Source organism: Haliotis asinina, chromosome 11 (assembly GCF_037392515.1).
Source record: "Haliotis asinina isolate JCU_RB_2024 chromosome 11, JCU_Hal_asi_v2, whole genome shotgun sequence".
Classification (NCBI taxonomy): Eukaryota; Metazoa; Mollusca; class Gastropoda; order Lepetellida; family Haliotidae; genus Haliotis; species Haliotis asinina.
The window spans coordinates 12,127,772-12,155,621 of NC_090290.1; the positions used below are offsets into that span (position 1 = coordinate 12,127,772).

General features: G+C 40.2%; 2 protein-coding genes across 3 annotated transcripts; one reads left to right on the top strand and one right to left on the bottom strand.

Moving 5' to 3' along the window:
- The first annotated feature begins 1,016 nt into the window (after positions 1–1,016).
- Positions 1,017–8,403, top strand: LOC137255902 (biogenesis of lysosome-related organelles complex 1 subunit 1-like). Of its 2 annotated transcripts, XM_067793487.1 has the most exons (5): positions 1,017–1,200; positions 2,892–2,964; positions 3,902–4,034; positions 5,350–5,437; positions 7,095–8,403. In XM_067793487.1, the coding sequence occupies exons 1-5, from the start codon at positions 1,140–1,142 to the stop codon at positions 7,100–7,102; spliced, it is 363 nt and encodes a 120-aa protein (XP_067649588.1). In that variant the 5' UTR covers positions 1,017–1,139; the 3' UTR covers positions 7,103–8,403. The 2 variants fall into 2 exon arrangements, with proteins under 2 accessions (XP_067649588.1, XP_067649587.1); XM_067793486.1 differs by lacking the exon at positions 7,095–8,403 and having other exon boundaries at positions 1,029–1,200; positions 5,350–5,451.
- Positions 8,404–9,429: 1,026 nt separating this feature from the next.
- Positions 9,430–18,869, bottom strand: LOC137256307 (partner of Y14 and mago-like). The gene is made up of 3 exons (XM_067794066.1): positions 18,805–18,869; positions 15,825–15,921; positions 9,430–13,784 (listed from the first exon to the last, which is right to left on the bottom strand). Exons 1-3 carry the CDS (start codon positions 18,848–18,850, stop codon positions 13,229–13,231), a joined length of 699 nt encoding a protein of 232 aa, XP_067650167.1. The 5' UTR covers positions 18,851–18,869; the 3' UTR covers positions 9,430–13,228.
- Between the last annotated feature and the right edge of the window lie 8,981 nt (positions 18,870–27,850).

A 27,850-nucleotide genomic window follows, 5' to 3' on the forward strand; every position in this document is an offset into this window, starting at 1 on the left:
TCAAAGAGTTTAATTCATTTGTAGTGACTGACTGGTCTTCATGATTCATCTTTTTAAAACTATTCCTTTTAAGGTAATAAAATATTGTCTATCTGGCTATCTATCTATTTACCACAAAATCAACATCCATGTCAAGAGCCAAGTTTCAGTGAGTTTGAAAAATCTCTAATCTAAATTGTTTCCTCAATAATGGTGGTCGTTTCACTTACAGACATGTGCCGATCGAGATGAAAACTAAACATTACTGAAGTTCTCAAATATAGTCCCGTTAGTTATTGGGGAGGAAAAAGTTGTCGGCCATAAGGACTTGTGGGTTCAAGTGGTTTTTAGCCGGTTTCAGTCCCAATGTGGAACGCTGGCCAATACTATACATACAGCTTCACATACAGTCAGAACAATGCAATAAACTTTATATATACTGGACAAAATAAGTTAGGGATATTGGTATTTTTATGATTGATACTTTATCAGTGCGTCAGTAAGTGTTTAGTTCATTATTTATAATTTCAAAAATTACATATATCCTTAACTATTTTTGTCCATTTGAAATACAATATTTCTTAGTCATTTTACATCAATATAAATTCGGTTGCTGCATGTCACGAGTCATGTGTCACGAGTCCAAGATACTTATTTGGATATCATGGAAATAGGGAAGAAAGTGCGTGAACCAATATACAGATAACATTGGAGACGGTATACGGACATACTATGTAATTAGTGACTCACTGCATTCGTCTGGCTTGTTTCAAAAGTGACCTCAATGTTGACTGGGCTCCGGCTCCTTAAAATGTCAGTGATGGAACCAGTTTAATGTAAAAATACTACTGCAGTTCAGATTTCGATATTGTAATCTTACTATAACTCAAAGTTGCAAATAATGATGGTAAGAGGACAAATAAATATATTGATATAATAACATATGTTTTACAGAAATAATGAGATACATTTACAGGACTCACTGTGCGATTTAGACGAAATATATTATAAGATGTTTTGGATGTTTGGAAGTTGTCGTTAAGATTGTAGTATCGTTCAATTAGATACTTCCGGCTGTCTGCCGAAGCAGAAATCGACTACGGGACTACCACCCATTTTCACAACGTAAATGTGCATTTGAGAGCTAACTCAGGATAATTATGTTGTCCAATCTCGTGAAGCAGCACCAGGCTCGACAGCAGTCCAGAAAAGAACTTCAAGGTTGTGATGATTAGTTGCAGAGATCCTCACCAATTCACATCTGGGTCTCTCAGAGTCAGATGTTGTTTTTTTTCTTGTTTTCAGTTGTTTGTGTATAAGACAATAAGTAGTCTGTAAGTTGTCGATGAACATTTCAGTATGTGTACATCACCTGCTTGATAACTGTTAGGGACCGTTCATAATTTATGGGGGAGGGGATGGTGGTGTTGGGTCAAGACTTCCGCACGTATCCCCCCCTAAAATATCGTTCTTACCAAATAATATCACCTGAATATATATTCCTTATCTGGTAACTGAGTTTTTAGAGTGGATAGGGGCTTTACAGATAAGTCTTTACAGATATACAAATCAAGTGACCCCCTTGCTTGTCATGTACAGAATCAGTGAACACCGCTCCAGGAAGTGAGTGTACAAAACTGATCATGCTCCTACCTCAAAATGTGAACAAAATTGGTCTCTGTCCCTTCCCCCATTTTAAATCTTCACCACCACCCCTAGCCATAAATTATGAGTGGTCCTTAGTAGTGACACCAGTGTCCTCATAGACTTGTTTTTGAAATCTGCAGTTAATGCTAAGCTGAATTATCTGATCACAAAATCTTCAACCAAAACAAATGTGTGCACAACTGCTGGAAGTTGTTTCTCTTTGGGATGTTTCAAAGGAACCACATTTTTGATGGTCCACTTTGTTTTCATCATAATCAGGTGAAAATATGCCTTTAGACTCACATACTATTTAATAATCTGTTGAGACACTTAGATCCCTTGATTGCTTGTTATTACTTTATACTCTTATCTCTGAACGGATAAAACAAGGAGTGTGGTTTAGCTGGTCATCAGTGTTAAATGAGGCTTGAGTTAACCTTGTAGGCCTGTAGTATTAATGGTGAGAATTTTTTTCTCCTGTATCTAAGCAGTGGAAGCCCTCTAAACCAGCAGCCCTCCAATCCGTCATGCTTTCAATATCGGCACTAGAATTTTATCCCGGCAGAAGGTAGTAAATTTATGATGATTCACATGCCTGCTAATCCATCGTCAGTCTATTCCATATTTCAGTACAGCAGAGACTGCCCACTTAACTGTTTGTACAGTAATTAATGCTCTATAACACCATCAGGTATCTTGGCTCTCCTGCTGATTTGCTAACTGGCTGAACATGTATCAGCAGCATATTTGATTACCATCAGCATTAAGCTCTTTGATACTGAAGGAAAACATGTTCTATGGATATTCAGCTTTATTGCATTGAAAGTGACATTTCGGCGTAGGTATTACTAAATGCCTCTCAAAGAAGTTACTCTTTGATGTTGCCTGATATAAGATGCATGAATAAGGATAGGCCTAAATGGGTTCGGTAAATTGGTGAGTGTCATGAGTCGCTTGCATTATAGATTTGTTGTTGTATCACAATTTGTCAGTCATTCACCATGTCAAGACGGCTAGAACAGTCAAGTGGGCTAGATTGATGAATGAAGAATATGATGACTATCAACACAATTTACTGCACATGGAAGATCATCCTTAGGTTGAAAAGGGAAAAGTCCTGCAATTAAACAGGTTCATCTTGTATACTGGCAAAAAATGCTGGTGTCCTCAATATCAGAATCTTGCCAGCAAAGAGGGTTTCCACTGTGCTTCAGTTCAGATGATCAGTGTTTTGAGTTTAATTTGTCTCTTGTGACTGTTTTCAGAAAGGAGAAAGAAGGATGCCATTGTAGCAGCAACGGCTCTGTCCCATGTTCTGGTCGATCATCTGAATGCAGGGTAAGATGGCTTCCCATGGAAGTAGTTGCTCTGGTAGTTGGTTGTCTTATTTTGTTTTCATATTTTCAAATTCATACTTTGTACAGTAGAAACATTGTAGTAATGTCTGTTTGTTGTATAAACTACTGTTCGAAATTTCCATCAGAGGATATTTTCAATCCATGTGAAAGATATGTATTGGCAAACAAGGATAAGTTTAACACCAACCTGACAGTTGACCCATATTAGCATGCAGAGTGCTGCCCACTGGTGCTTGCCATTGTGAGCCAAGGTTGTCCGTGATCAAGTGTAGTTGCTACACCGACCACCCTGGAGTCTTACGAGCAAGGCGTGTGCATCTGTGCCTGGAATCAGTTTCATCATCATGCACTGCACGTGCACTACATTTGCTCTTCCTTTCACAAACCAAATGGGTTTGCTTATTGCTATGCACAGCCTACTGCTCGTCAACACATTCTGTGCGCCCATCCAGCTTATCCTTGTCTGCCAGTGGTTGTATTCCTCTAGTTTTTTGATGCAGCAGACCTGAGGACAAGATGAAGGACAAAAATTCATACTGGTAGTTCTCACTCGGAAAAAGTTCTTGAGGTTTCAATTTTATGACCTTTTTGAACTGATTAGTACTGATAATATAACGTAAATGTACATGCTCTGTGCTAGTGAAATATGTTGGCCACTAGCAGGGATTGGAGAAGGCAGGGGCCATGGGCCGTTTTGTACATTAGGATGAAAAATAGCCCATTAAAATTTTGAAGTTTACTATTGTTACAAGGACAGTGGTCCATTCTAAATTCAGTAAATGGCTAACAATCCTGAAAATGGCCCATTGTCAAAGTTCTCTTTCCCAATCCCTGCACTAGTCCTCTGAATGGAACAAAGATTTTTAAAATACACATTAACTGGAACTGGAGATCCATGTATCTTGATAATGTTTCAGTGTTGCTCAGGCTTATGTAAATGAGAAGAAATTAAACACAGAGACCAAGATCCTGCAGGAAAATGCTGCCCAGTTCTCCAAACAGACCATGCAATGGCTCAAACTTGTCGAAGACTTCAATACAGCTCTGAAAGTGAGTTGTTTACAAATATACTTATAACAAACACTGGGATTGAGTTAGGTACATTGACTTGGTTGTTTCTGTTTTTAGCAAACTGGTAATTTGTGAGTGAGTGAGTTTAGTCAACAATATTCCAGCTATATGGCGGCAGTCTCTAAATAATCGAGTCTGGACCAGACAATCCAGTGATCAACAGCATGTGCATCGATCTGCCCAATTGGGAACCAATGACGTGTCAATCAAGTCAGTGAGTCTGACCACCTGATCAAGTTTATTGCTCCTTGTGACAAGCATGGGTTACTGAAGGTCAATATTCTAAACTGGACCTTCATGGGTCGGTAATTTGTGAGTATCTACACCTGCTTACAGGTCATAATTCAGCTCCATGTTGTCAGCAGTTTTTCAGGAAAAAGTCACAAATTATGAAAGACAAAGTTTCATGAGTATACATATACCGAATGTCTGTGAGTGTACCAGTCAAAACTGTCACTCCCTATAGTGTTCATAACATTTTTTGATAGTACGATTACGTTCCTAAAATTCTGATAGGTATGATGATAACTGTCAACCAAGTGACTCGATTTCAGGTAGACAGTCTAAAGCAAGCCTGATGGCCTGGTAAAAATGTTAGATATACTTCATACGTATGAGTAAAGTCACCATATCTTGGTTTCTATCCAGGTTCAATACATTTTGGGCAGGCAACATTTTGAAGTTACCAACCATGATGTCTAGCTCAATGTTCTCATTACAACAGTGTTCATGAATGTTGTGACAGGACATTGGGTCCTGTACGTTTCAGATGCCTGGCTGATCAATTGAAAATTCACATGACCCACAGAATAAAAATTAAAGACACATTTCAGATTTAATGTTTCTTATAAATAGCATTGGAATTATTTTTTTAACAGACGTAAAATTGTTAACAGCAGACAGTTGTGATGTGTCACATATCACAAGTTTAGTCAAAGTCATTGGGAAATATACAGTCAGCAGCAGGGCTGGCAATGGGTAGACATCCATGGATCATTGGGAAATATACAGTCAGCAACAGGGCTGGCAATGGGTAGACATCCATGGATCATTGGGAAATATACAGTCAGCAACAGGGGCTGGCAATGGGTAGACATCCATGGATCATTGGCAAATATACAGTCAGCAACAGGGGCTGGGTAGACATCCATCAGACCATTGATGAATGAACTGGACTCATCAGAGGGTCTGACGCTATTTGTTAACATTGCTAGTCAGGTTTCTTGCATATTTCATACACTGTTTACTGTGAACACAATTCTGTGGATTCCATAAGAACAGTTTTATTTTCCAGGAAATTGGTGACGTTGAGAACTGGGCCAAGAGCATTGAGACTGACATGAGGACAATATCAAGTGCACTGGAGTATGCCTACAGGAAAAGTACGTCAAGCTGATACAGGTTTAACCACTGTCCCTACTCCACTAGTAGGGTTGGATATTGCCATTATTTTCGTATTGCAGTATATTGTGATATGCGTTGACATATTGCAGTATGTGTTGCAATTTATTACCTATGAGGGTGAACATATCAGGGTTCATATTTTTCACGAAGGCAAAGGCAAAATATCACTTTGTCATGGTAATGTGACGTCATGAACAAAGCCATGACGTCACGGTTCTTCTGTGACGTTGTGTTCTGCATGCAGCGGTGGCGGGTAGCCAGTCCATGTTTGAAAGTATGTTTGGGTTTAATTTCTTCAATTTAATGAATTCGGTAATAAACAGAATATTATATTCGTACCCATGACAAGCTATGTTTACGACATGTGCCTAAATGCTGGTACATCCCTCGCTCTCGCACAAGAACATTTAGGCACTTGTGTCATAAACATACTATGACAGGGGCACACAAATGATATCCTGTATATATTGTGAAAGTGGTTTCACGCATTGAAACACATAGTTTCAGGAAATGAAATTACTGTTTCCTTTCTTTTGAAACAATGCCACTGGCCACTGTCAGGACCCAGATGTGATAGTACAAGAGATGAATTGAAAATGGTTCCAAATTGAAGACGTTGCTCAATGGTTTCAAGCTCAAGAAAAAGCGTCTACAGCGGCATCCTCCATTTTGTTTTGTTAATCCCTGCGAGTGCCGGCACCAATCTATTTTTCATTCATACAGTTTAAAAGTCATGCAGATGCAATTATAAGACCAATTAACATTCTCAAAACTATTAATGTACAATAATATAAAGGACATCCAAATGTTATTAGTAGTTTTGACTACATCACAAATATTAAGTTTGAATTGTGTTATACTGGGTAACTGATATTGTTACTCATGTCAGTCTCAATGTATTAGCCATGGAAGTCAAACAAGCCTTGATCCCTTTTCGCGCCAAATCAGTCACATGATTAGCCATGCTTGTTACTCTCTCCTCATTGCCTGATGAGGCTGGAGGCACCTGGGGTCCCAAATATGGTGATAAGTTTTTGAATTATTTTGGTCCTTTAACTAAATTTATGTTGTATGTGGTATTTGGCTTATGTATGAGTCAGGATAAGTATAAGATATCAATTTTAATCAGAAAATTACATTTTTGCAAACTCTAAGATTGACTGAGGTATTGTGACCTTTGACCAGAGAACTCACTGGTCAGGGCATTTGATGTTTTTCTTTCTGCAGGTTATGAATAGGAATGTGTAATTGTGAAACACTAACAATGAGTTTGAAACTGTATTTGGTGCGTAGCAAATGATATTGAAACATATTGCATTGCAAGTACTAAAGGACACCATGAAGATCTGGATTAGATTGTTTTTCAGCAACTCATGCTTGTTGCAAGATGCGATTAACCGTATCAGGTGGTCAGGCTTGCTGACATGCTTGACACGTCATCATATCCCAGTTATTGGAGATCATGATATCGAGCACTTGATTGTCTGATCTGAGCTTGATCATTTACAGACCACTATCATATTCATATTCCAGAGTTTGGATGATTGTGTTAAACCGCACACACCTTATCATACAAAGAAACAAATAAATGAAAACAGTAAATCTAAGTAACATGCATGCTGTTTTTTCCATCAGGTGAATAGAAAACTGATTCAGCTGGTGCTTCCATGAATCAAGTGTTTGGGACAGTTCTCAACATACCTGCCATGTGCAAGATGTGGGATATGTAAGCAGGCAATTTGCTGAGTACTCAACAAGGTCTCTGCCACCTCCAGTCCTTGTCACAGAAATATATTTATATGAAACATACAACTTTGTGGATTACAACTTCTGGTATATTACGTTGAGCGATGTTTCACTGTAGATTCTTACTGAGAGTTGAAAGAAAGAATCTACATCAAAATGTCGCTCAATGTAATAAACAAGAAGTTGTAACCCATGAAGTTGTATGTTGCACATTTGACTCACCATCTTCTAGAATGTCCATTAAACAAGAAATATATTAATAACAAATTGTAACTTAAGTCAGGTATTAAATTTTGTAATCAAGTGTGAACATGATTACTTCTCAGAGTTTTGGAAATTTAATCTGTGTTCCCCATTGAAGATTTGTTATGGTGTCCCCAGCCATTTTAGCAACGTGTGAGAGGTCCTACATTGCTTAGATCTCAAAGATGAGTGAGTAGAAAATGTGGTTTGCAATGAAATAAAAAATATGAATAATTATTCACAAATACAATATTGCAGTTGAGTGATCGATGTACAGTATGGAACGCCCATGTTAAGAGTCTGTTTGTGCTGTTCTGTTCTGGTAATGTTTCTGTTGTTGTGAATGGGTCCATGGTGTTAATTGTACATACAGCATGTTGACGTACTGACACCAGTTACCCCTGCAAGTGTATCAAGGGAATGCTATTTTGGATTAAGATGACATGTAAACATGTATACTCCCGTGGGAGTTGAAAATTAAGTGGTTCAGTGGGATAATAATGCCTACAGCTTTCAGTGTGCGAGTTGAATCTGGATGAGTTGGAAGATCTTAGGCAATCTTTGAACAATGTCAGACTTCAAAATTGGTATGTATCTTTGAAATTGAAAAACATATCATAGCTTGTATTTTTCAATGTTTTCTTGTAATATTTAATAATAAATGAACACCCAAGTTATCTGAAAACAATTTGTTGTTCTACCAGGAAATGTGTCCGGCTAACAAAGACAGTTTCAGTGTGACGTAGTCTTATAGACTAGATCATTGGGTGTAGGCCCTGATCCATTAAATTTTCATAAAGTTAAGACCTGTCGTATTTCTGTATGAGGATATGTGGATGGGGACCATGGTTCAAATATAAATTATACTCTGTGATGTTGGGTCAGTATAGTTGTTGATCAGTATGTGTATGTGGTGTTTCTGTATGATTTGTAAATAAATATATCCGAAGCATGTTGTCATGATTCTTGTAAGTTGTTTTCAAAGCATGTTTCATCAATTAGATGCAGACTCTACTTCCTGTAAACCCACAGCAGATAATTCATGAAACAGCAAAACATTTGTTGAACCTCACCGAGTTTGTATGAAGTTTTGATTATGATCAGTGATTCATGGAGAATGTTATGTTTATTAGTTTCTTAGTTGGATTGCAGTTCAGTCAGATGGACTGTAATACGTCAGGAGGAAAGGGTCTTGTGGTTTGCATTACAACCCTCAGTCGACGCTGACAAACCCACAAGCTGACAGTTCGAATTTCAAAATCCAGTCAAATGAATGGGCTTTGAATACTCAGCAGTATTGCTAGTACTGTTTGAACATCAGTCTGTGTGAGTTTGGTATTGCGTCACTTTTAGCAATATTCCGTCAATATCATGGCAAGGGACACCAGAAATGGCCTTCACACATTGAACCCTTGTAGGGAGTTGAACCTGTGCAACGGTGTGATGAGCGAACAATCTAACCACTATGGTAACAAAGCACCCATTTAACATAGGAAGTAGTGATGGCGATTTGTTTGAGCACCCAACATCAGCAACATCTAGTGCCAGCTGAGGTCACATTTATCCATGTTTAGAGCAAAAGTGGGCAGACTGTACATGTATCAATAATCAAATATTGTTTAACCAAAGACTAGGGTACAGACGGACAGATCCATAGATACACATTCCTGGGCCCACGTGCACAAATCAATATTAGCGCTACAGTTATTGTAATGCCCGTTCTCCAATATAGGCATAAGATAGTTGTAGTGCTAAAATTGCTTTGTTCAAGTGGACCCTGATGTAGCAAAACTGAAAGTCCCATACGTCTCACAGGACATGTTCCGATAAACATGACTACCTCTCTGATGATCGATTATAATGTATAAATAACAAAAAAAGCAGATACTGCAAGAGGCAAGGGAAACAACTCTCCATGACAAACTATGGCATATGTAGACAGTAAAGAAACCACATTTTGACAGACAACAGAAATCAAACGTTGCAAAAATGTTTTACTTTGTCTCAGTTTACTTGACAGTATATGTGTCTTAGATGATTGTAAATGAAGAACACCACGATTATAACAAAACAAAGAACAGCTGTCCCAGGCAGTATATATCATGGGACATCAATGTTGACTGAGGTCTCTAAGTACAAGACATACAGACAGTACAACAATGTACTTGACGACTGAAACATCGAACATACTTTCTGGATTACATCGGACAATGTTTTTGTCACTAAACAAATCTTATCCATGTAACACTACCAACGACATTCTCATATTTCAAGCAGTGAAAGAATGAACATGTATGTAAATATGTATGTCTTTCTTGCACTTTTAATTTGTTTCATCATGCCCATCTTCCTGTCATTTGCATGAAATGAACGTGTATGGGTGGATCCAGAAGGTTCGAACACCACCACCACACCACCACCCCTAAAAACAAGACTCAGAACCACTCTGAAGATTAATTTTCTGCATGGATGGTGCCAAAGGGGGTTCAGAGGGTTCAAACCCCCTGCACGCCCACTGCTTACAAAATTCTTGGATCCACCCATAACATGTGATATTAAAATCGTTAATCATCACTTGAAACTTATGTTCAGCTAACACTTAACTTCATGCGAAACTTTAGCCTCATTGTACCATTTTAAATTTCTGTTCTCTGTTATAAGTGAGTAAGGTTTCGCGTTTTTAGCGATATTTATTCCAGCAATATCACTGGAAGTGGTGACACCAAAACAGGCTTAATACATTGGACGCCATGCGGGGAATTTGACCAGGGTCTTTCGTATGTTGAACCCATGCATTAACTACCAGGCTACCCCATTGCCACTGTTTGTTATCAGACGCACAATTGTGGGTAAAGGGACACCAGAAATGGACCTCACATATTGCACCCATGTGGGGGAATTGAACCCAGGTCTTCCATGTGACGAGCAAGTGCTTTAACTACCAGGCTACCCACAGCCACTCTTTCTTATGAGATTCACAACAGTGAGTAATACTGCCCTGGACCTGGACCTGGACCTGGACCTGGACCTGGACCTGGACCAAATGAGCTACCCATGATAAACAAAAAAGAAGTATCACACCAACTTGGTCCGCAAAACTTACACATGCTTGCCGCCAACCCAACCCACTTTACATATATGTAGCCTGCAGAGGCATTGTTTCAGAAGCCAACCAACTGTTATAAACAAAGATGGCAACTTGTTGAAAATTATCGGGTGTTTGCTCATAATATGACTGATTCTACTATTCTGAAAGAAAAACATTGCTCTTGACATCTGTTCAAAACATGGCCCTACCTAGAAATCTGAAGTAAGTATGCTTTACTTTGGCTCTTTAATGTCTTTAATGATATTAAAAACGGGTCTTGACTGAAAACTGAAATATGCTTCTCAATATTTTCAAAACTTGATGCTTCCTGAATTTAACAATCATACTATCTGTGTTAATTAGAAGCAGATTTTGCAGATTATGTTTTTTATGCTTTGTTTTATGGGACACTAAATTTTGATTCAATGCCATCTCTTCAACGAACATAATAGACTGACAGATGTACAACACAGAACTCCATTGGACCCTAGGCTGTCCAGATGAACTAAACATTGTAGTACAAGTGTATTTACCACCTGGTACCTGTGATATAAAAAAATACATTTCATTTGTTACAGAAAATTTCTTAACTAGTTATACTAACAAACAAGGATAAGTTGAGCACCAACAGTTAACCCATACTACCACGTATAAGTGCTGTCCACTGGCACTTGCACTTGTGAGCGAGGCCCTAAGTTGTCCACAAACAGTGTAGTGTTATTACTGACTTGACAAAACCACCACATAAGAGTCTTATGAGCAAGGTGTGTGAATCTACGCACAGAAACAATTTCATCATCATGCACTGCATGTGCATTAGCCTACATCTGATCTTCCTTTCACAAAGCAAAAGGGGTTGGTCATTGCCATGCACTGGTTCAACTTATCCTTGTTTACCTGTAGTTTGTTGATTGCGTCAGCTGCTGATGTTTAGTCACTTGGAACCATTAAATAAGTATGACACCATCCAATCATCTTTACAACTTTTTCATTAACACAAGAGTTAAAACTACACAATGAACATGAAGGTGACTATGGTCACAAGTTTCTCTATCAGTATGGTTCATCTCTTGAAAGACATGAAAGATAATTTCATATTAAGAATATAGTTGATAGTAGATCAGTGAGCTTTCATATGAATCATTTTTTGTGATTATTGTTGAGTGAGTGAATGAATGAGTTTAATGCTACCTGGAACTGTCTTCCAGTTATGCCATGGATTGTTAGTTTTGTGAGGGACACAGTTTGAAGTGATACAGCAGTGTATGAAAAAAGGACCATACATCAGAGTAACTTCACCATGTCTTGGTCTCTGGTCTGCTTAGATCTATTTTCAGCCTGTACCATTTTGAAGTTACCAACCATGATGTCTGACTGGGTTTTGGCTGATTTCATACACTGGTTACAGCTTGTCTTTACCACCATGAAACTATTAGCATGGACCTCTCCACAGTGAGTTAGTAAGATCTTGATATCTCCAGGTATACATTCTGATAAGTCTCCACTATACCATGGATGTATCTATGACTCGGACAGTTAATTTTATTACCTCCCTTAGCTGGCTCCGCATTCTCACAGTAACCAATCGGCTAAGCTGCCGTTACAACTGAGCTTGCCAGTGTCAACAAAGATAGCAGTTGCAACTGCGAAAATTTGTTTGCAGTGCGACTTGGATTTGAGGGAAATCATGCAGACAAATTGACAGGTCCGAAACTTAAAAAAAATACATGCACAAACCCTTTCTACCTTTTCAGAGTACCTCTACATCATTGGTTCTGTCAAGTTTAATCAGTTAGGTAATTTAAAAAGGGAAAGTAAGTTGCGAAAAGTTCGCTCAACTTCCTAGCATAGACACCTGATTGGGTAAAAAGCCAGCCAAGGGAGGTAATAAATTCGTAGGGCAGGGCCGTAGATGCATCCAGGGTATAGTGGAGACTTATCAGAATGTATGCCCTGGAGATATCTGCAAGGCTACCTCATCACCCCTCTCCACAGTAAACTGCTAACACAGCGGAACCTAGTTCTTTGTGTTGATCTCATCAAAAGCAGATCTTCATCAACAGTAACCACTGGAGGTTTGGTCTTGCCAGGGAGGAAATGTAACTAAACTATCTGATCTTGATGACAGCATATTTTGTGGTGTACCCAATCAAATACTCTGGTATCTTTTTACAATGTTAACTGTGCAGATTTTCAATATTAACCATCACATTCAAAATATATCTACAGTTTATTATGTTTAAAAATGTAAAACAATAAATTTATTTGTGTCTAAATATGATATGTGTCTCAATAATGGCTTTAAATTCAAACCTCTGTGTGTTATACTTACGTGTTTTACAAACACAAACTTGCTATTTCAAGTAAAGATATAACACAACGTTGCCAATCACTGTTCATTGGACCCTTTTTTGAAAGAAATGTTATTTTTCATTCCATACAATCTTATTTTTGGCAGTTTTTTCAACAGGTTCATTATTGATTATTTAATTTCATTAACATTTTTATTTCATAGTATTTAAATGTGTGACCAAATAGTGGTATATTTTCTCTCAATACTCCTGACTTGAAAACAGCACAAAACAGCTTAGTTAGCAGTCTTTCTGTCATGATTTAAACAGTTTGTTGTTACAATTCAAATTCTACTTGTCTGAATCCTAACCTGACGGTCCCTCCTTCAGAAGTCTAGTTGTCATGACGCATCCTCCAATGCTCTGAGTTCCTCTTCAAGTATCCCTTTCCTCGTCAGCTTCTCCTTCTGCTCTGGACTCAGCTCAGAGCCGCCCTTGGCTTTGACCTCCAGCTCCTGGATCTGTTTCAACTTCTTCTTCAGGTTCCTGATCTTCTTCACTGTATCTGTGGCAGTGCTGGATGGGCCTGTCGCTGGTGCTGACTCCACTTGCACCTTATTGTCTTGCTTTTCCGGTTTCGTTGTGGACTTCTCGGACTTTTTGCTCTGTTTGGAGCTTGATTTAGAGTCTTTCTTTTCTGGCATTTCAGCTGATTTGGATGGGGACGATGGAGCAATATGAATGTCTTCTACTGAGTTCAAAACTTCATCTACTTTCTGTTGTTCCAACATCTTTTTTCGTTCTCGTTTTTTGGCATTTTTCTTGGCTGCTTTGGACATAGGAGCCTGGGGCAGTTCTCCCTCCTTGGCCTGTTGATGTCTCTCTACATCATCTGGAGACAGACCGATTGGATGGTCAGGACGACTCTTCATCCACTGGACACCTTTATTCTCATATCTACAACATTCACAAGGGTATTAGTGGGGCAACATATACATGCGAACATACGTAGATACGTACTTATGTTCATACATGTTTTACGCCGTAATCAGCAATATTCCAGCTATATGGTGGTGGTCTGCAAATAATCGTGTCTGGACCAGACAATCCAGTGATCAACAGTATGATCATCGATCTGCGCAACTGGGAACCAATGACATGTGTCAATCAAGTCAGCGAGCCTGACCACCCAATCCTGTTAGTCGCCTCTTATGACAAGCATAGTCGCCTTTCATGGTAAGCATGGGTTGAGAAAATCTGAACCCACCCAAGCCATAGCAATAGGTGCTGACTACAAACAAACGACATGACATCAGTAATTCTTAGAAATATGTGTATGGTCAACTTGATGCCCTTATTTGATGCTCTGGACCCCCAAGTCACAAATGAAACTCCCTGGACTCAAAACAGACATGCCAAGTTAGCTATCTGTTAAAATTTACCTTTCTTAGACATATATTATTACTTTGATATACATTGTATCATTGTTGATAATTTTCTCATGTTTGTATGGCAGCTATCGACTGAGCTGAATTATCAGAAGTTGAAAATCAAAGGGACATAACTCTAACCACCTAAGTATTAACAAGACATATCAAGAAAGAGTGCCTGGGGTTGTTTGTTTGTTGTTTAATGCCCCTCAGCAATATTCCAACTATATGGTGCCAAGAGAGGCCATCCAAACTGGATCTTCTCAACAATCTGTGGGGTTCCAAACTGACTGACTTTTTGGTTTTACGCTGCTTTTATCAATATTCAAGCAATATCACAGTGGGCAAAACCTAAAATGGCCTTGACATATTACACCCATGTGAGGATTCAAACCAGGGTGAGACAATGCTTTAACCACTAGGCTACCCCAACCCCCTGGGGTTCAAATGTGAAACAGAGAATCTTCATTGCATGTGTTCACTTCAATCTTTCCATACTTATTACCAACTTATCGGAAAGTGAGCGAGTGAATTTACTTTTATGCCACACTCAGCAATATTCCAGCTATGTGACACACTGGTAGAGGTACGTCTGTAGTCATGGCGGGGCTTCAATGGCTGCCGTAATGTGAGGTGTGTATTGGTAAATGTGAAGAATCTGGCATGTGTAGTATTTGAAGCGGGTACTGGGTTGTAATCTTTGAAATCTGTGGTATTTGGATCAATGGCCTCAATAATTTCTATATTTAACATTCAAGTTTATGACAATATGGAGAAGAATCTGAGCATTATTCTTAATTGTAAACACTGGTAGACTGATTGTGGGAAAGATGTAAGTAAGAAGCATTGAAGAGATTGAGATTGAGATTGATTGTAATGAGGGAGTAGTGCAGAGAAAGGGACAGCCAGAAAGCATGGAGACAGCACAGTACAGGTTCATGAAGAAATAACTTTCTCGGCACTTTTCTTGAACACCTGGTTGTGCCTTTCTCTGCACTCCTCCCTCATAATAAACAGTGAACTGTGTCAATATTTTAATGATAAATTGTTATACACCTTTTTTATTATTTAGGGAAAAAAATCAGCAAAAGCCTGACAGAGTTGGAATGATGTTCTGATTATGATCAGTGTTTACGTTGTGTTTATTAGTTTTTGAGTTACACTGCAATACATCAATCCGCATTTGAGCCAAACGGACTATACGGACTGAATCACCAGTCAACAGATGACCATGCACTAGACCAGGGATGAAGTCACCTACATCAGAATCTGTCATTATAATCATTGATAACCAGTGTATGAAATAAACCCAAAAGCCAGGCAGACATCAGTCTAGTAACTTCTGAATGCTACCAGCCCAAATAGTATGAACCAGACCAGGCATGAAGACAGACACCAAGATATGGTGATTTACTCAGACGTAGGGAACATCTACAATTTTTCTTATGAAAGCATTGGGCAGGCTAGCTTTAAATCTTGACCGCCCATAAAAAATCTAGCCCGTCTTGGATGGTTGGGCAGGCCTTTTCTCATACACTGATACACTGGCTGGGCCATTCACACTTACACGGGTACTTCCTCCTGAGGAACATATCCTTCCTTTACTCTCCTCGCTTTCCTCCATGACCCGTCAGGTCGTCGACTCCCAGGAATCAACAACTCACCTGGAACGACACCATTCAATACAGCTAGCCATCGTTATCCACTAAAAATACACCGATGCTATTTTGTTGGTTGGTTTGTTGTCTAATGCAGCAGTCAGCAACATTCAAGCAATATGGTGACAGTCTGTAAATAATAGTCTGGACAAGACAATCCAGTGATCAAGAGTACAAGCATCAATCTGCACGAATGGGGAGTGAGTGAGTGAGTAATGTTTTATGCTGCTTTTAGCAATATTCCAGCAGTGTCATGGCAGGGGACACCAGAAATAGGCTTCACAGTTTGCATGAGGAATTGAACCTGGGTTTTCAGTGTGATGAGTGAACGCTTTTATCACAAGGTACCCCACTACCCTACGCAGTTACACAGGATACGATGACATGAGTCAACCTAATAAACAGGTCTGATCACCCAATTCAGTAAGTCATCTCTTAGGACAAGCATGGGCAACTGAAGCCCAATTCTAACCCAATTGTCAGGTGTGTTGATACAGTAGTACACATTTTTCATGAGGAGAAGGTGCACTAAATGGATTTACCATGATCTCACACTAAACTGAAATGCTCCAACTGTTATATTCTGATGTCTATATGAATCCTTACAAGCAATTTTGATTCTGACTTATAGCAAAACACAGACTGACAGAGCTATAGGTTGTTCCACTGCTTTTTCAAAATAGTTTCCAAATTATGAACAGACTGTACCCATAACCCTGTTACACATTTGAGGAACTATGTAGCTGCACAATCTAGGGCAAAATTACTTGCATTTGAAGGAAAATATCTCATGAAGTAAATCATATTAGATCATGACACATGTGCTTTGCTGAAGCATATAATATTTCATGCAGATTTGCACCAGGGTCTTGCTTAGAAAGACAGAATCAGATTGCCACTATCAAGTCAGTATCAAAATTGTTCACAGGAATCACATCGAGACAATATTTACCATAACAGCTGTACCACAAGACAAGACAATGACACCCCTGTAGCTTGGGGTAAAATCAAATGCATAGTGGAACATAGTCATTTGACAGTCCTTCTTAACAAAGTGTATTGGTTAGTAAAAAAACCCACCCAAAACAACTTAATTTCAGAACAGATTACAAAGAAAATTGATTTTCGCAAAGGATTTGCCTTTTGCCCTTGCATTAATTTGGAAGGCAACAAGGCACTGTATGTTATCGAAAACATTTTTATCTGTCATTTAATATTAACTTCATTATCCTTGTATTATGGGTTCTCTTACACTTGAGAAACATTTGGTCTTACATATCTCATGCCATGAACAACTACAAATCAGCACACTAACTTATGAAAAATAACTTCAATATCAACATTAGCCATTAGTAAAAACATCCGTCTGGGTTATAAATGCAACATACCCTGTTATTGAGCGAGTAAATATTGCTGTTCAAAAATGTATGGAACTGAGAACCCATGAAGGGATCGAAATTATTAGTGCCATTGTACATATGGTACGGCTAAGAGTGAAATGGCACAGTTAATTCTTATCAGCATGCACTTATAGCACATTTGACTTGTTTGAAGGTGTATTAATGAATGTTTGGACCATTATTATCTTTCACGATATAAAGTGACATTATGAACAATGACTAATGATGATGTGTACAGGTCAGACAGACAGCTAATCATCAGTGTCTTTTCAAAGTTTGAGGACAGTAAACTAAGAAAAGTAGATACCAAGCATTGTTTTATTACTCATGATTTATTAGTAAATGTAACAATTACAACTTCTACATTTACCTGAAGTCATGAAATGTTTAGAAGTTCATTTTAACAGACCATGAATTTATGGCACATCTAAAAATAAAATGGCACACTTAAATTATGACAGTGCACGTGAGGCACACTTGGAAAAATACCTTAATTTTGATCCCTCCTATGATTAAAAAATAATATGAAAGAATCAGGAGATCTTAAGTTATTTTAGCAGAGATATCTTGTTAACGACATCCAATCATACACAATAATCATGTCAAAACACTAAAGAGCCCACTGTATATTTGTTTTGTTTAGTTGGTTGTTGTGTATGACACGTTTAGCAATATCCCTGACATATGACGGGGCTCTGTACATACTGCTTAACTCCGAACCAGTGCAAATTAGTAAGTAACACCTAGAACATCGATCATCTTGTCACAATGACAAACAAATTCATTCTTAGATGGTCAGAAATATGTTACACTATATAAGTCTATGCATGATTTCTAATAACTAGTCCTAGGCCAATTACTAGAAAAGTGCCTATCTTTTAGGATCTCTCAGCAGCAGTAAACATGTTATTCAGTAATTAGTGTGACACCTCCCACCCTCCAAAAATTCTTGTTGATGTGGAAATAGCTAGAGGAGGTATCAGGTTACTAAAAACTAACTGGGTTCAGTTCACTGTTGAAACAGTGTCCATATGTTCATAAAAAAACTGCTTGAGAATTGATCACATTGTCTAATGTGTGGTGACAAGCACTGGTGTTCAACATGGTCAAGATATGCAGTATGGGTGATAAGGCTGGGTGTATCATATTACCTTGATTTTCATGATATCTCTACATTTGGCCTAGGAGTATAACCAAAACATCACTTCCCAGAAGCATAACAGTATTTCAGTATGTCTGCTAGAAAACTATTGATAAACTGGTACTTTTTACAACGGAAACATTTAACGCTATTCTTGTCTTGTCTTGCATATTTCACTTTCTAACTTTCCAGAAAAAAAATCATCACATGTGCCTGTGGAACTTTGATTGTTCCCCATCCAAATCTACTGCCAGAAAACGTTATCGTCACAATTTATCTATATGCTGGGTGTTTTGCATCATGCATCACACAATCAGTCTCTGAATAAACGCTCGAAGTCGAAATAACCTGTTTGTTCATCGCGAACAACCCCTAACCGCTCAGGCACAGCCATGTTGTATCGACTGAAGGGAAATAACCCATTTCTAGTTTTACGGCGGACCACAGAAAATAATGAACTTGGTTGTCCATCGATCCGATGTCGACTAATAAATGTGCACCTGCTGATATTCAGTGACATCGATTGCCACAATGGATCTCTTGTTGGTAGTTTCCCAAGAACAACGACAACAACACAAACACAGAAAACAAGCACGGCTAACTACTATGACAACAGCTAATTGCACTACTGATTTTCGACCCGCGAAGGATCGGGTTACAATTTTGACGGCCTTCAGTAACCCATGCTTGTCGTAAGAGGCGACTAACGGGATCGGGTGGTGAGACTCACTGACTTGTCCTTGTTTGCCAGTAGGTATCGTTTGACAAATCTCAGGTGGAAGTTGTTGGATGTATGATATATTCTGCTGTCTGTAATGAAGCCATATATGTATGGCTTATGACCATCCAAGGATTCTTTTGGGGTGGTTGAGAGGGGATACTACAGAAATGTACCATATGATACATCTGATGGTTCTTGTACCATTGAGGTAGCTGAAGGCTGTATTTGCAGCAAGCGGTGGGCGTGGCCAGTACATGTTTGTACAGGACTGAACGATTAGAATCAGTCGTGGGTGATGAGAAAGTTTGTCTCACCCAAAACCTGGGTTTGATTCTCAACAAGGGACTTGGCGGACACATGTCGTAGGTTGCCAGTTGCGCAGATCAATGTTCATGCTGTTGATCACTTGACTGTCTGTCTCAGACTCGATTATTTACAGACTGACACCGTGTAACTGCCATGGAATATTTCTGAGTGCGGCGTAAAACTGAACTCACTGCATGAGTCACTGACACTCGCGTTCGGGCCTCATGTACTCAGCGTCAGTCGCAGTTGTTCGTGATTTCGATCACAGGATTTGATGATTTACAGGATATAGTATTGTAGATGCTATATTCGTTATCATGGTATTATTAGAGCTAGGTGAGGTGACAGAGTTTTGACGATGAATTCATTATTACTGATGTGGTGGGCTAGCCTATCCCGTGGTTAACGTGCGCTCATCACGCCGGAGACCCGGGTTCGATTTCCTACATGAGTGTCCATGTGTGAAACCCATGTCTGGCGTTCTCCGCTGTGATATTCCTTGCATTAGATTTCTAAAAGCGGCGGAAAACCCGCCTCACCCACACAAGATTATTCCGTTTCTATGTATATAGCGATGCATCTGCACGTGTGTGCATGTGCGTGTGCGTGTGCGTGTGCGTGTGCGTGTGCGTGTGGATCACATCTTAAAATTCCAGCCTGCTCATACTTATTCGGGGTAAGAACTATTCTGTCGTGCAGACCCGAAAGCTTCTGAAAATTAAGAAAGTCTCAGGGCACCATTTCATTATACTATGTTATTTTTACTATGAACTTTTTTCAGTAAAATATGTTCGTTTCAGAGGCTAGCTGTTAGTAAGCACAAGTACCGTGTCCTAACATTTTTTGGTTCGACGTGGTCGAGCGCGGACCACTGATCAAGCTTCCTCTCTCAGGTTTATTCAGCACATTGAGTAGAACTGGTCGGGACAACGATCAACATCAAAGAAATAAACGTCAACAATGCACCTCTCATGGACGTGTCACAACCTATATATCTAAACGGTGGAGGGATCGAATCCAAGATAAGCCAGATATATTAATGGTTTGCCAGCTCACTGTTCATTAGCCTCCGTGACTAATGCCATAATGATGTTTTAAAGTTGACATCGAATGATTTCTTTTACCAATTTCTTGTCATTGTAATCAATATCGATAATTACTGTTACTAGGACCTACTGAGAAATGTAAGTCGTCAGGGGCGACCAAAGGGATGGTTTCAGAGGAGCGATTGGGAGATGCATGTGGTTAATTGTATCCAAAATGCGAAGAAGGTTTTGTTACGGGATTGTCTGGTCCAGATAGATTTTGTTGCAAACCACCGTCAAATAGTAGGGTTGACCTTGAGTGAGGTGTATGTAGCTTACATTGTACTTTGCAGACCGTTCTTGTGTATAGCTTGAGAATCTACACAACGAAACTGATACTATATATGCAATATACAATATAGGCCTGGTATCTACATAGCGAAAATGATAAGTGTGTACACACCCGCACGCACTCACGCACACACACACCCTAGTAGCTATACACACAAATACACACACGCACACACAAACACAAATACACACAGTGAAATGCATACGTATTCCTAATTCCTAATCTATGTGCGTGTTTTGTGAAGAGTTATCCCCCTTTGTTTACATGCTAGCAGACGACATTTTCAGTGATTCTCAGTATATATGGGTGTTTTAGAGAAGAGGATGTTGATTTTAGAGTATTTTAACAAGGGTATTGGATCATCTTAAGTGATTTTAAGTAGGACAGGCATCCCTTTGTCCACTGTTTATCGTGTTTTGAAAAATATTGCAAATGGATAGGGCACTGAGCACGAGTGAGGCGCAGGTAGGCCCAGAAGTTTTACTGTCGGGGTCAGGAGACGGCTTGGTATTCTTGTTTCTGAAAACAAACGAAGGAGTTTAGAACACTTAAGACTGGATATGACTGAATAAAGGATCTGTGGCTGTCTGTAAGGAGACAATTAAAACTGAGCTGCATGCAATGGATTGGCAGAAAAGTCGAGGAATTCCATTTTCAAACTTGAAGAAAAAGAGCGAAAGCTGAACTGGCGTTTACAGCATAGAAACTATAACTGGGACAATGTGATTTTCTCAGATGAAAGTTTTGTGTGGCTGTTTCCTAAAAAATGAAATTCTGGATCAAACAAACTGAAAAACCTTCGTATTTGGGCCCAAAGTACAGTCCGAATTTTAATATGCGGTGTGGTGTTAGTGTTAATTTGCAATACTTTGATTTACCAGGGCCTGCTGCTATCTGCCGGTTTTAAATCTACAAATCGACAGGCCCTGAATGAAATCTGCAGGTCCAATAAAAGCAAAATAGACTACACTGTACAGTCCGTTTGAGTCAGAAAAGGATACATGAATTGCAAATTTTATCATTGTACAAAATTGCCACATAAATATGCATAGTGCACATTTTCATCATTTGCTAATACCCAACAGCTTTCGTGTATTTGAAGATTTTCCGGACACCACCAAACAAGTTGTTTAAGAAACTATCATCAATGAAAAAACACAAGTTGTTATCTGTCGCGACGGGGTGAAACCGCAGAAACGGAACAGCCAGTCATGGCGTGGGACATCTCAAAATCTATTCGGGAGACCTGTCGGTTCTACGTCTGTCGTAGTGTCATGGTCACGACTTAAAGAGATGACAAGTGGTGCCACAGTTGCCTGTTGTAAGCCATCCAGAGACCAGTAACCTTGTTCAATGACGTTAGCTACCTTGTTGACACAATTTTTGCCAGTTAATCTAAAAGTTGTGTTTGATCTCCTTTGACAATACCCCATATCATTTCAGTGGGGTTAAGGTCACAGTGATAGGGTGGAAGTGGCATAATATCCTAATATGACCTTTACTTTTTATTTAACTCAGCTTTGTCGAAATGTTCACCTTTGTGGGTTTTTACGATCTCATATAGCTGAGGCTTCGTGGCCTCTGAAGGCCGTGCGTTCTGAAATTTATCGAGCCATGATATCATATCATCTTTTCGACTGTTCGAAGTCGGGGCTTTACTGTCAGGGTCCTGCACACTGTGGTATGGGGCATTGTCCATTATGATGAAAGACTTCTCTGGTAGAGCTGGTACCAACGTGTTTTTAACTCAACTGAGGAAAACCGCACCATTCATCTCGGAATGGTAGGCTCTGTTATCTGTGGACTTTGCCCTGAATACAAGTCGCAGCTTGGGAGAGAGCCTTTGCTGAGCAACCAGCATAGAGAATGATCGATTAGTCTCTCCCCTTTCCCTAGAGGCATCTTTCTACGTGACCGCTTATCACCCCCATCGGGTACCCACTGACTGCTAGCAGTGTGCGAGGCATTGACCCAGGTCTCGTCCAAGTACACTGGCTCGAACCCTTCCTCGCGCTTCTTCTTTATTATCCTGTGATTTTTTTTAAGCGAGCGATATCAGGGCGTTCACAGAGTGCTGACCTATTCTCCCCTGAATGTTTCTTATAACGATACGCGAAAGATTGGAAGAGTCACCAGAGTGATCCTCTGAGGCTGTGTTCGTGATTCAAATGCCTCTATACAATTTTTCAGCGACATGTATTTGTTTTCACAATACAGCCTTTTGATAGACTGCCTTACTAGGTTCCTTTGAAAGTTGTCGAAATGGTTTAGGCCTAAGTTTGTGTGATTTTTTACACGCTCTCTACCTGCTTTGCATCACCCTCACAATGTTTCTGTTCCAGAACCTTTGTCAGTACCCTTGCTGATACCCCCAAACGTGTACTATTTATATTTATGTGGTACTTTTGTACAATGATAAAATTTACAATTCATCGACCCGTTTCTGACTCATACAGACTGTACGCGGTTTCATACTGTTCCTACAAGATCAAGCAAAGCCTGTGACACACAGAGGAGTTTGTATTTGTCAGACTGGTGTTGACAATCCTAGTCCACTCTGAAATACCAGGAAGTGAAACTGTTAGTTTCACATGGATATGATTGACAGATAATTTACTGAAGGCCATGAAGGCCTGCACATATTTGAAACAGCCCCTTAGATACAACCGGCGCTGGGTCTCCGGGTCGGTGGTGGGTGGCTATTTCGAACACTGGGTGGAATCTGTGTGTTAGGGGCAACGCCTCTCTGTATATTCTGTGTATTCTCACGTGTTCTATAGAAACTTTTGGAATTTCCAGAAGGACAACGATCCCAAACATCGTTCGAAACATTCACAGGCCTGGTTTTGGACCCAAAATGTGATATTATTAGATTGGCCAAGCTATAGAGTTGACCTAAATCCAATAACAATCTTTCGGAACTTATGAAGGGAAGTGTCAACAAGAAAAATTAACAAATATTGCTGAAAGGAAAGAAGAGATGGTCCGATATTGGGACAGCACGGACCACGACGTTCTAACTTCTTTGATCAGTAGAGTGCGTCACCACACTGAAGCCTGCACTGCTGGTCACGGTGACTTGACAAAATACTAGCTGTTCACGTGTCTTTGAATCTGGAGTTATACTCTGCTAATATTCACATTTAATACGTGAGTAATGATTGAAAAAATGCAATCATTTAATTCCCAATAATTTCTGGTCATACTATATCTTGGTTTATCTTACGTATACCTCACTCATAAATGACGCTCTGGGCTCATTGAACATAAACATCGAGAGTACATCAACCCGTGCTCCCCTCGTTCTGGATGTCGGGGAGAACACATATGGTAATCCTGCAGCAACGACAAAGAAAACATCACACAAAGGTGCAGATATTAAAGATATCAGAGAACAAACATTTGGCAATACAAGAACACCAGAACTGACGAATTCACTAACGCGTTTATAGCTACAGAATATGACATGCAAATGAGGTAATTTTCATGAAATTGAATACTGCATGAAACCATGGAAGTGACAAGTATCAACTAACATTAAATGCGGGAGTTTGTCACAGATGTCACATAGGGTGTTCACTGGAGTTTGTCACAGAGGTCACATAGGGTGTTCATAGGGGTTGGTCAAAAGGTCACATAAGGTGTTCACGGGAGTTTGTCACAGAGGTCACATAGGGTGTTCACGGGAGTTTGTCACAGAGGTCACATAGGGTGTTCACGGGAGTTTGTCACAGAGGTCACATAGGGTGTTCACGGGAGTTTGTCACAGAGGTCACATAGGGTGTTCACGGGAGTTTGTCACAGAGGTCACATAGGGTGTTCACGGGAGTTTGTCACAGAGGTCACATAGGGTGTTCATAGGGGTTGGTCAAAAGGTCACATAGGGTGTTCACGGGAGTTTGTCACAGGTCACATAGGGTGTTCACAGGGGTTGGTCAAGAGGTCACATAAGGTGTTCACGGGAGTTTGTCACAGAGGTCACATAAGGTGTTCACGGGAGTTTGTCACAGAGGTCACATAGGGTGTTCATAGGGGTTGGTCAAAAGGTCACATAGGGTGTTCACGGGAGTTTGTCACAGAGGTCACATAGGGTGTTCACAGGAGCTGAAAGTCAGTGGCGCCTTCTTCCTCCACAAGCCCGGATGACAGCCGCAACCCTTCGAGTCAGACTGTGACATTCTTCATGTAATGCATGTTCCAGTTCTCGATGTTCTGTAGAGGAAGGTCCCTCGGCTGCCCACGACGTACTAGGAGGTCCCAAATGTGTTAGGGTTGATATCTGGCCATTCAATCCTACACACAGCGTTGTTTTGGATGAACCTGTTCACTGTAATCGAACGGTGGGATGTAGCGTCCATGTATATGATCCAGAGGCAAGAGTGTCATTGTCAGAACTATAATAGGATCCAGCACCTCCCGGGTGTACGACTCTCCTGTCAGACTGCCATGTATCACTTAAAAGTCCAACTTGCAATCATGCAAGAAGCATCCCCAAATCATTGTTGAGCCTCCCCCGAAAGGAACCAATGGAAGGATTGGGAGTATAGGCTGTGTTTCTATGCCTCCAGACTCGCACTCTAACATTCAATGACCCGGGTTTCATCGGATCAGTGGGTCCTTCTCCATGGCTTCAGAGTCAAGTTTCTTCTGGCTTGACACCAAATCATACTCCGACACTACCATATGATGCCAATGTTAAGCGATATTTTGCAGTCCTGGACCTAAGACGGCGATTTCGCAGCCAATGAACCGTGCTGGATGCCGATAGTAAATGTCTCACCAGTACTCTGTCTTCACGATGTGACGTCACAGGGGAACGTCCTGAACGTGGACGGTAGTTTTCTTGATGAGTGTGGGCATTTTGTCCTGACTACGCTGTAATGGCAGCCCTTGTTTGCTTTCTGATTGCCCTGGAGGATATTCTGCTGTGTGGCAACAAATAATTTGAAATCTCTCTGCTTCTGACAACCTCCTACTTGCAATTGTTCACGGTAATGAAAAACCATTGGCAAATAGCACATTAAATAGTGAAATTATCACGCACAATCATACTGCATTTGGGAAAATCATGTTTTTTTGTATGTAAGAACATGTTGGTTGTATTGTGATACTCAGATTTCATTGGAGTTGTGGCTACATATCGACAAAACAGTAGTGATAGATTTACAGATTTACACTAATCAAACTGCTACTGTTTTTCACTATTAAATGGGTCGGGGTCGGCGTGTCGCATATCTTTCAACACAATATGTCAAATTCTTTGGATGGTATGTTTACGTGTTGCAAGGGTGCCAAGCACAATTTTTATATTGCTTTATGGGCACTACTGTTTCGTGTTGTGATTTAAAAGACTACCTTTTGGCATGTCAAGACGATGACCTTCAGGATATACACCATGGCAAGTTACTGGCATGCATGGTGTAGGGATGTCCTGCAACACCGATGGTAACGTGAACATTGACCACAGTTTTCACTCACGTTACCACTGGCAAAGGTGTGGGACGTAAGACCTTGTAGACCGAGGAGGTCCAATGATAGCGATGACATAATCCGTCTGGCAAGACGTCCTCCTATGAGCCCCAGCGAGTCTAACACTCCGCCCGTGCCATCAGAGAGAGGCTGCGGGCTGCTGCCCTGAGGGGACATCGTGAGATCAAAACGTCCATTCGTCACAAATGGACGGGGAGTAATTTCCGGCGTTGGGCAAGCCCTGAGAAAACTGGAACTTGATGACAGTGCGTGAGATTCCTTGGTCAGTTGAAAGTCGCTGTGTTCTACGTGTGACCAACGGTCCTGTTATGTACTAAGACGTCGTAACGAGGATTATCACCAGAGGATGATAAATACAACTGACTGATTTGGCGAGTACAAGTAAATCTTAAAACAATTATAGTTTTAGTTTAGTTTGTTTTTTTAAGTCAGAATAATATCTATTGATATCAAAAAGTGGATAGTGCTTGATCAACGCTCATGTGGATGTTTTCTCGAAGAAGGAACTATGTCAACAAACGTATTTTGAATTTGTAATGAACGAGCTCATAACTTTATGTTCAAACAACTATTCAGTGCTGTTGTAAACATTTGCATCCTTTCTCCGACTGGGATGACTTTGCGACAATCTGTATAGCCTTTGAGTCACTTTGTCGTGATGCTTATCTTCCGATGCGACTCACTCACAGGAAGTCAACATCTCATCTCAAGTGTCACAGAGACGATCATAAGTGCGACGCCTGTTGCGACTTGCAGTCAAAACCATCTGCACTTCCGGTGGATCCGGCGGCCACTGACTATATTTACGGAAGTTTGTCCCATCCAGGCATCCAGGGTATAGTGACCCGTTTTTGCGCTGGCGTGTGTGTACGTGTGTGTGTACGTGTTTGTCAAGGGGCTCGAACCCGTAGAACCCCCTCCTTTCAAAATTCCTGCATCCGCCAGTGGGTACAAATGTGTGAAGTCCATTTCTGGTGTCCCAGCCGTTGTATTGCAGGGACATATGATTGCGGCGTAAAATCATACCCCCTCCCTCCTTCTTTGAGGGGCATTTACAAGTTTGTGTAGTCAGTTAGGCAATGAGGACGGACAACAGTGTATAGATGAATAGTGCGACCCACGTTTCGGTGTCAAATCCACAAGTGACTGTGTCCGGTCCGATTCATATCTGAAATACTTGTCAGCGTTAAGGTCACTACAACCGAACCTTTTGCAGCAGTGTATGCTTTGACAAAACCGCGATTGAAATTTAGGTCATACTGTGCATTACTGTCAGATCCTGTTATGACTTTTCTTCACAGAGAACAGGCTCGACTAGCTCCATGCCATCGTCATGTAGCGGTGATCGATACCGGTGCTGCGGGATGAAGCTATAAGCCAGCTAAAAAGTAAAAAATAACTGTGTATTAAGTGAAAATGTGATGAGGATGTTTTCAGTTTACGCCGTAAAAATATTTTGACACCACCCCCAGCGTAAGCAGTATAATTGAACTTACAGAG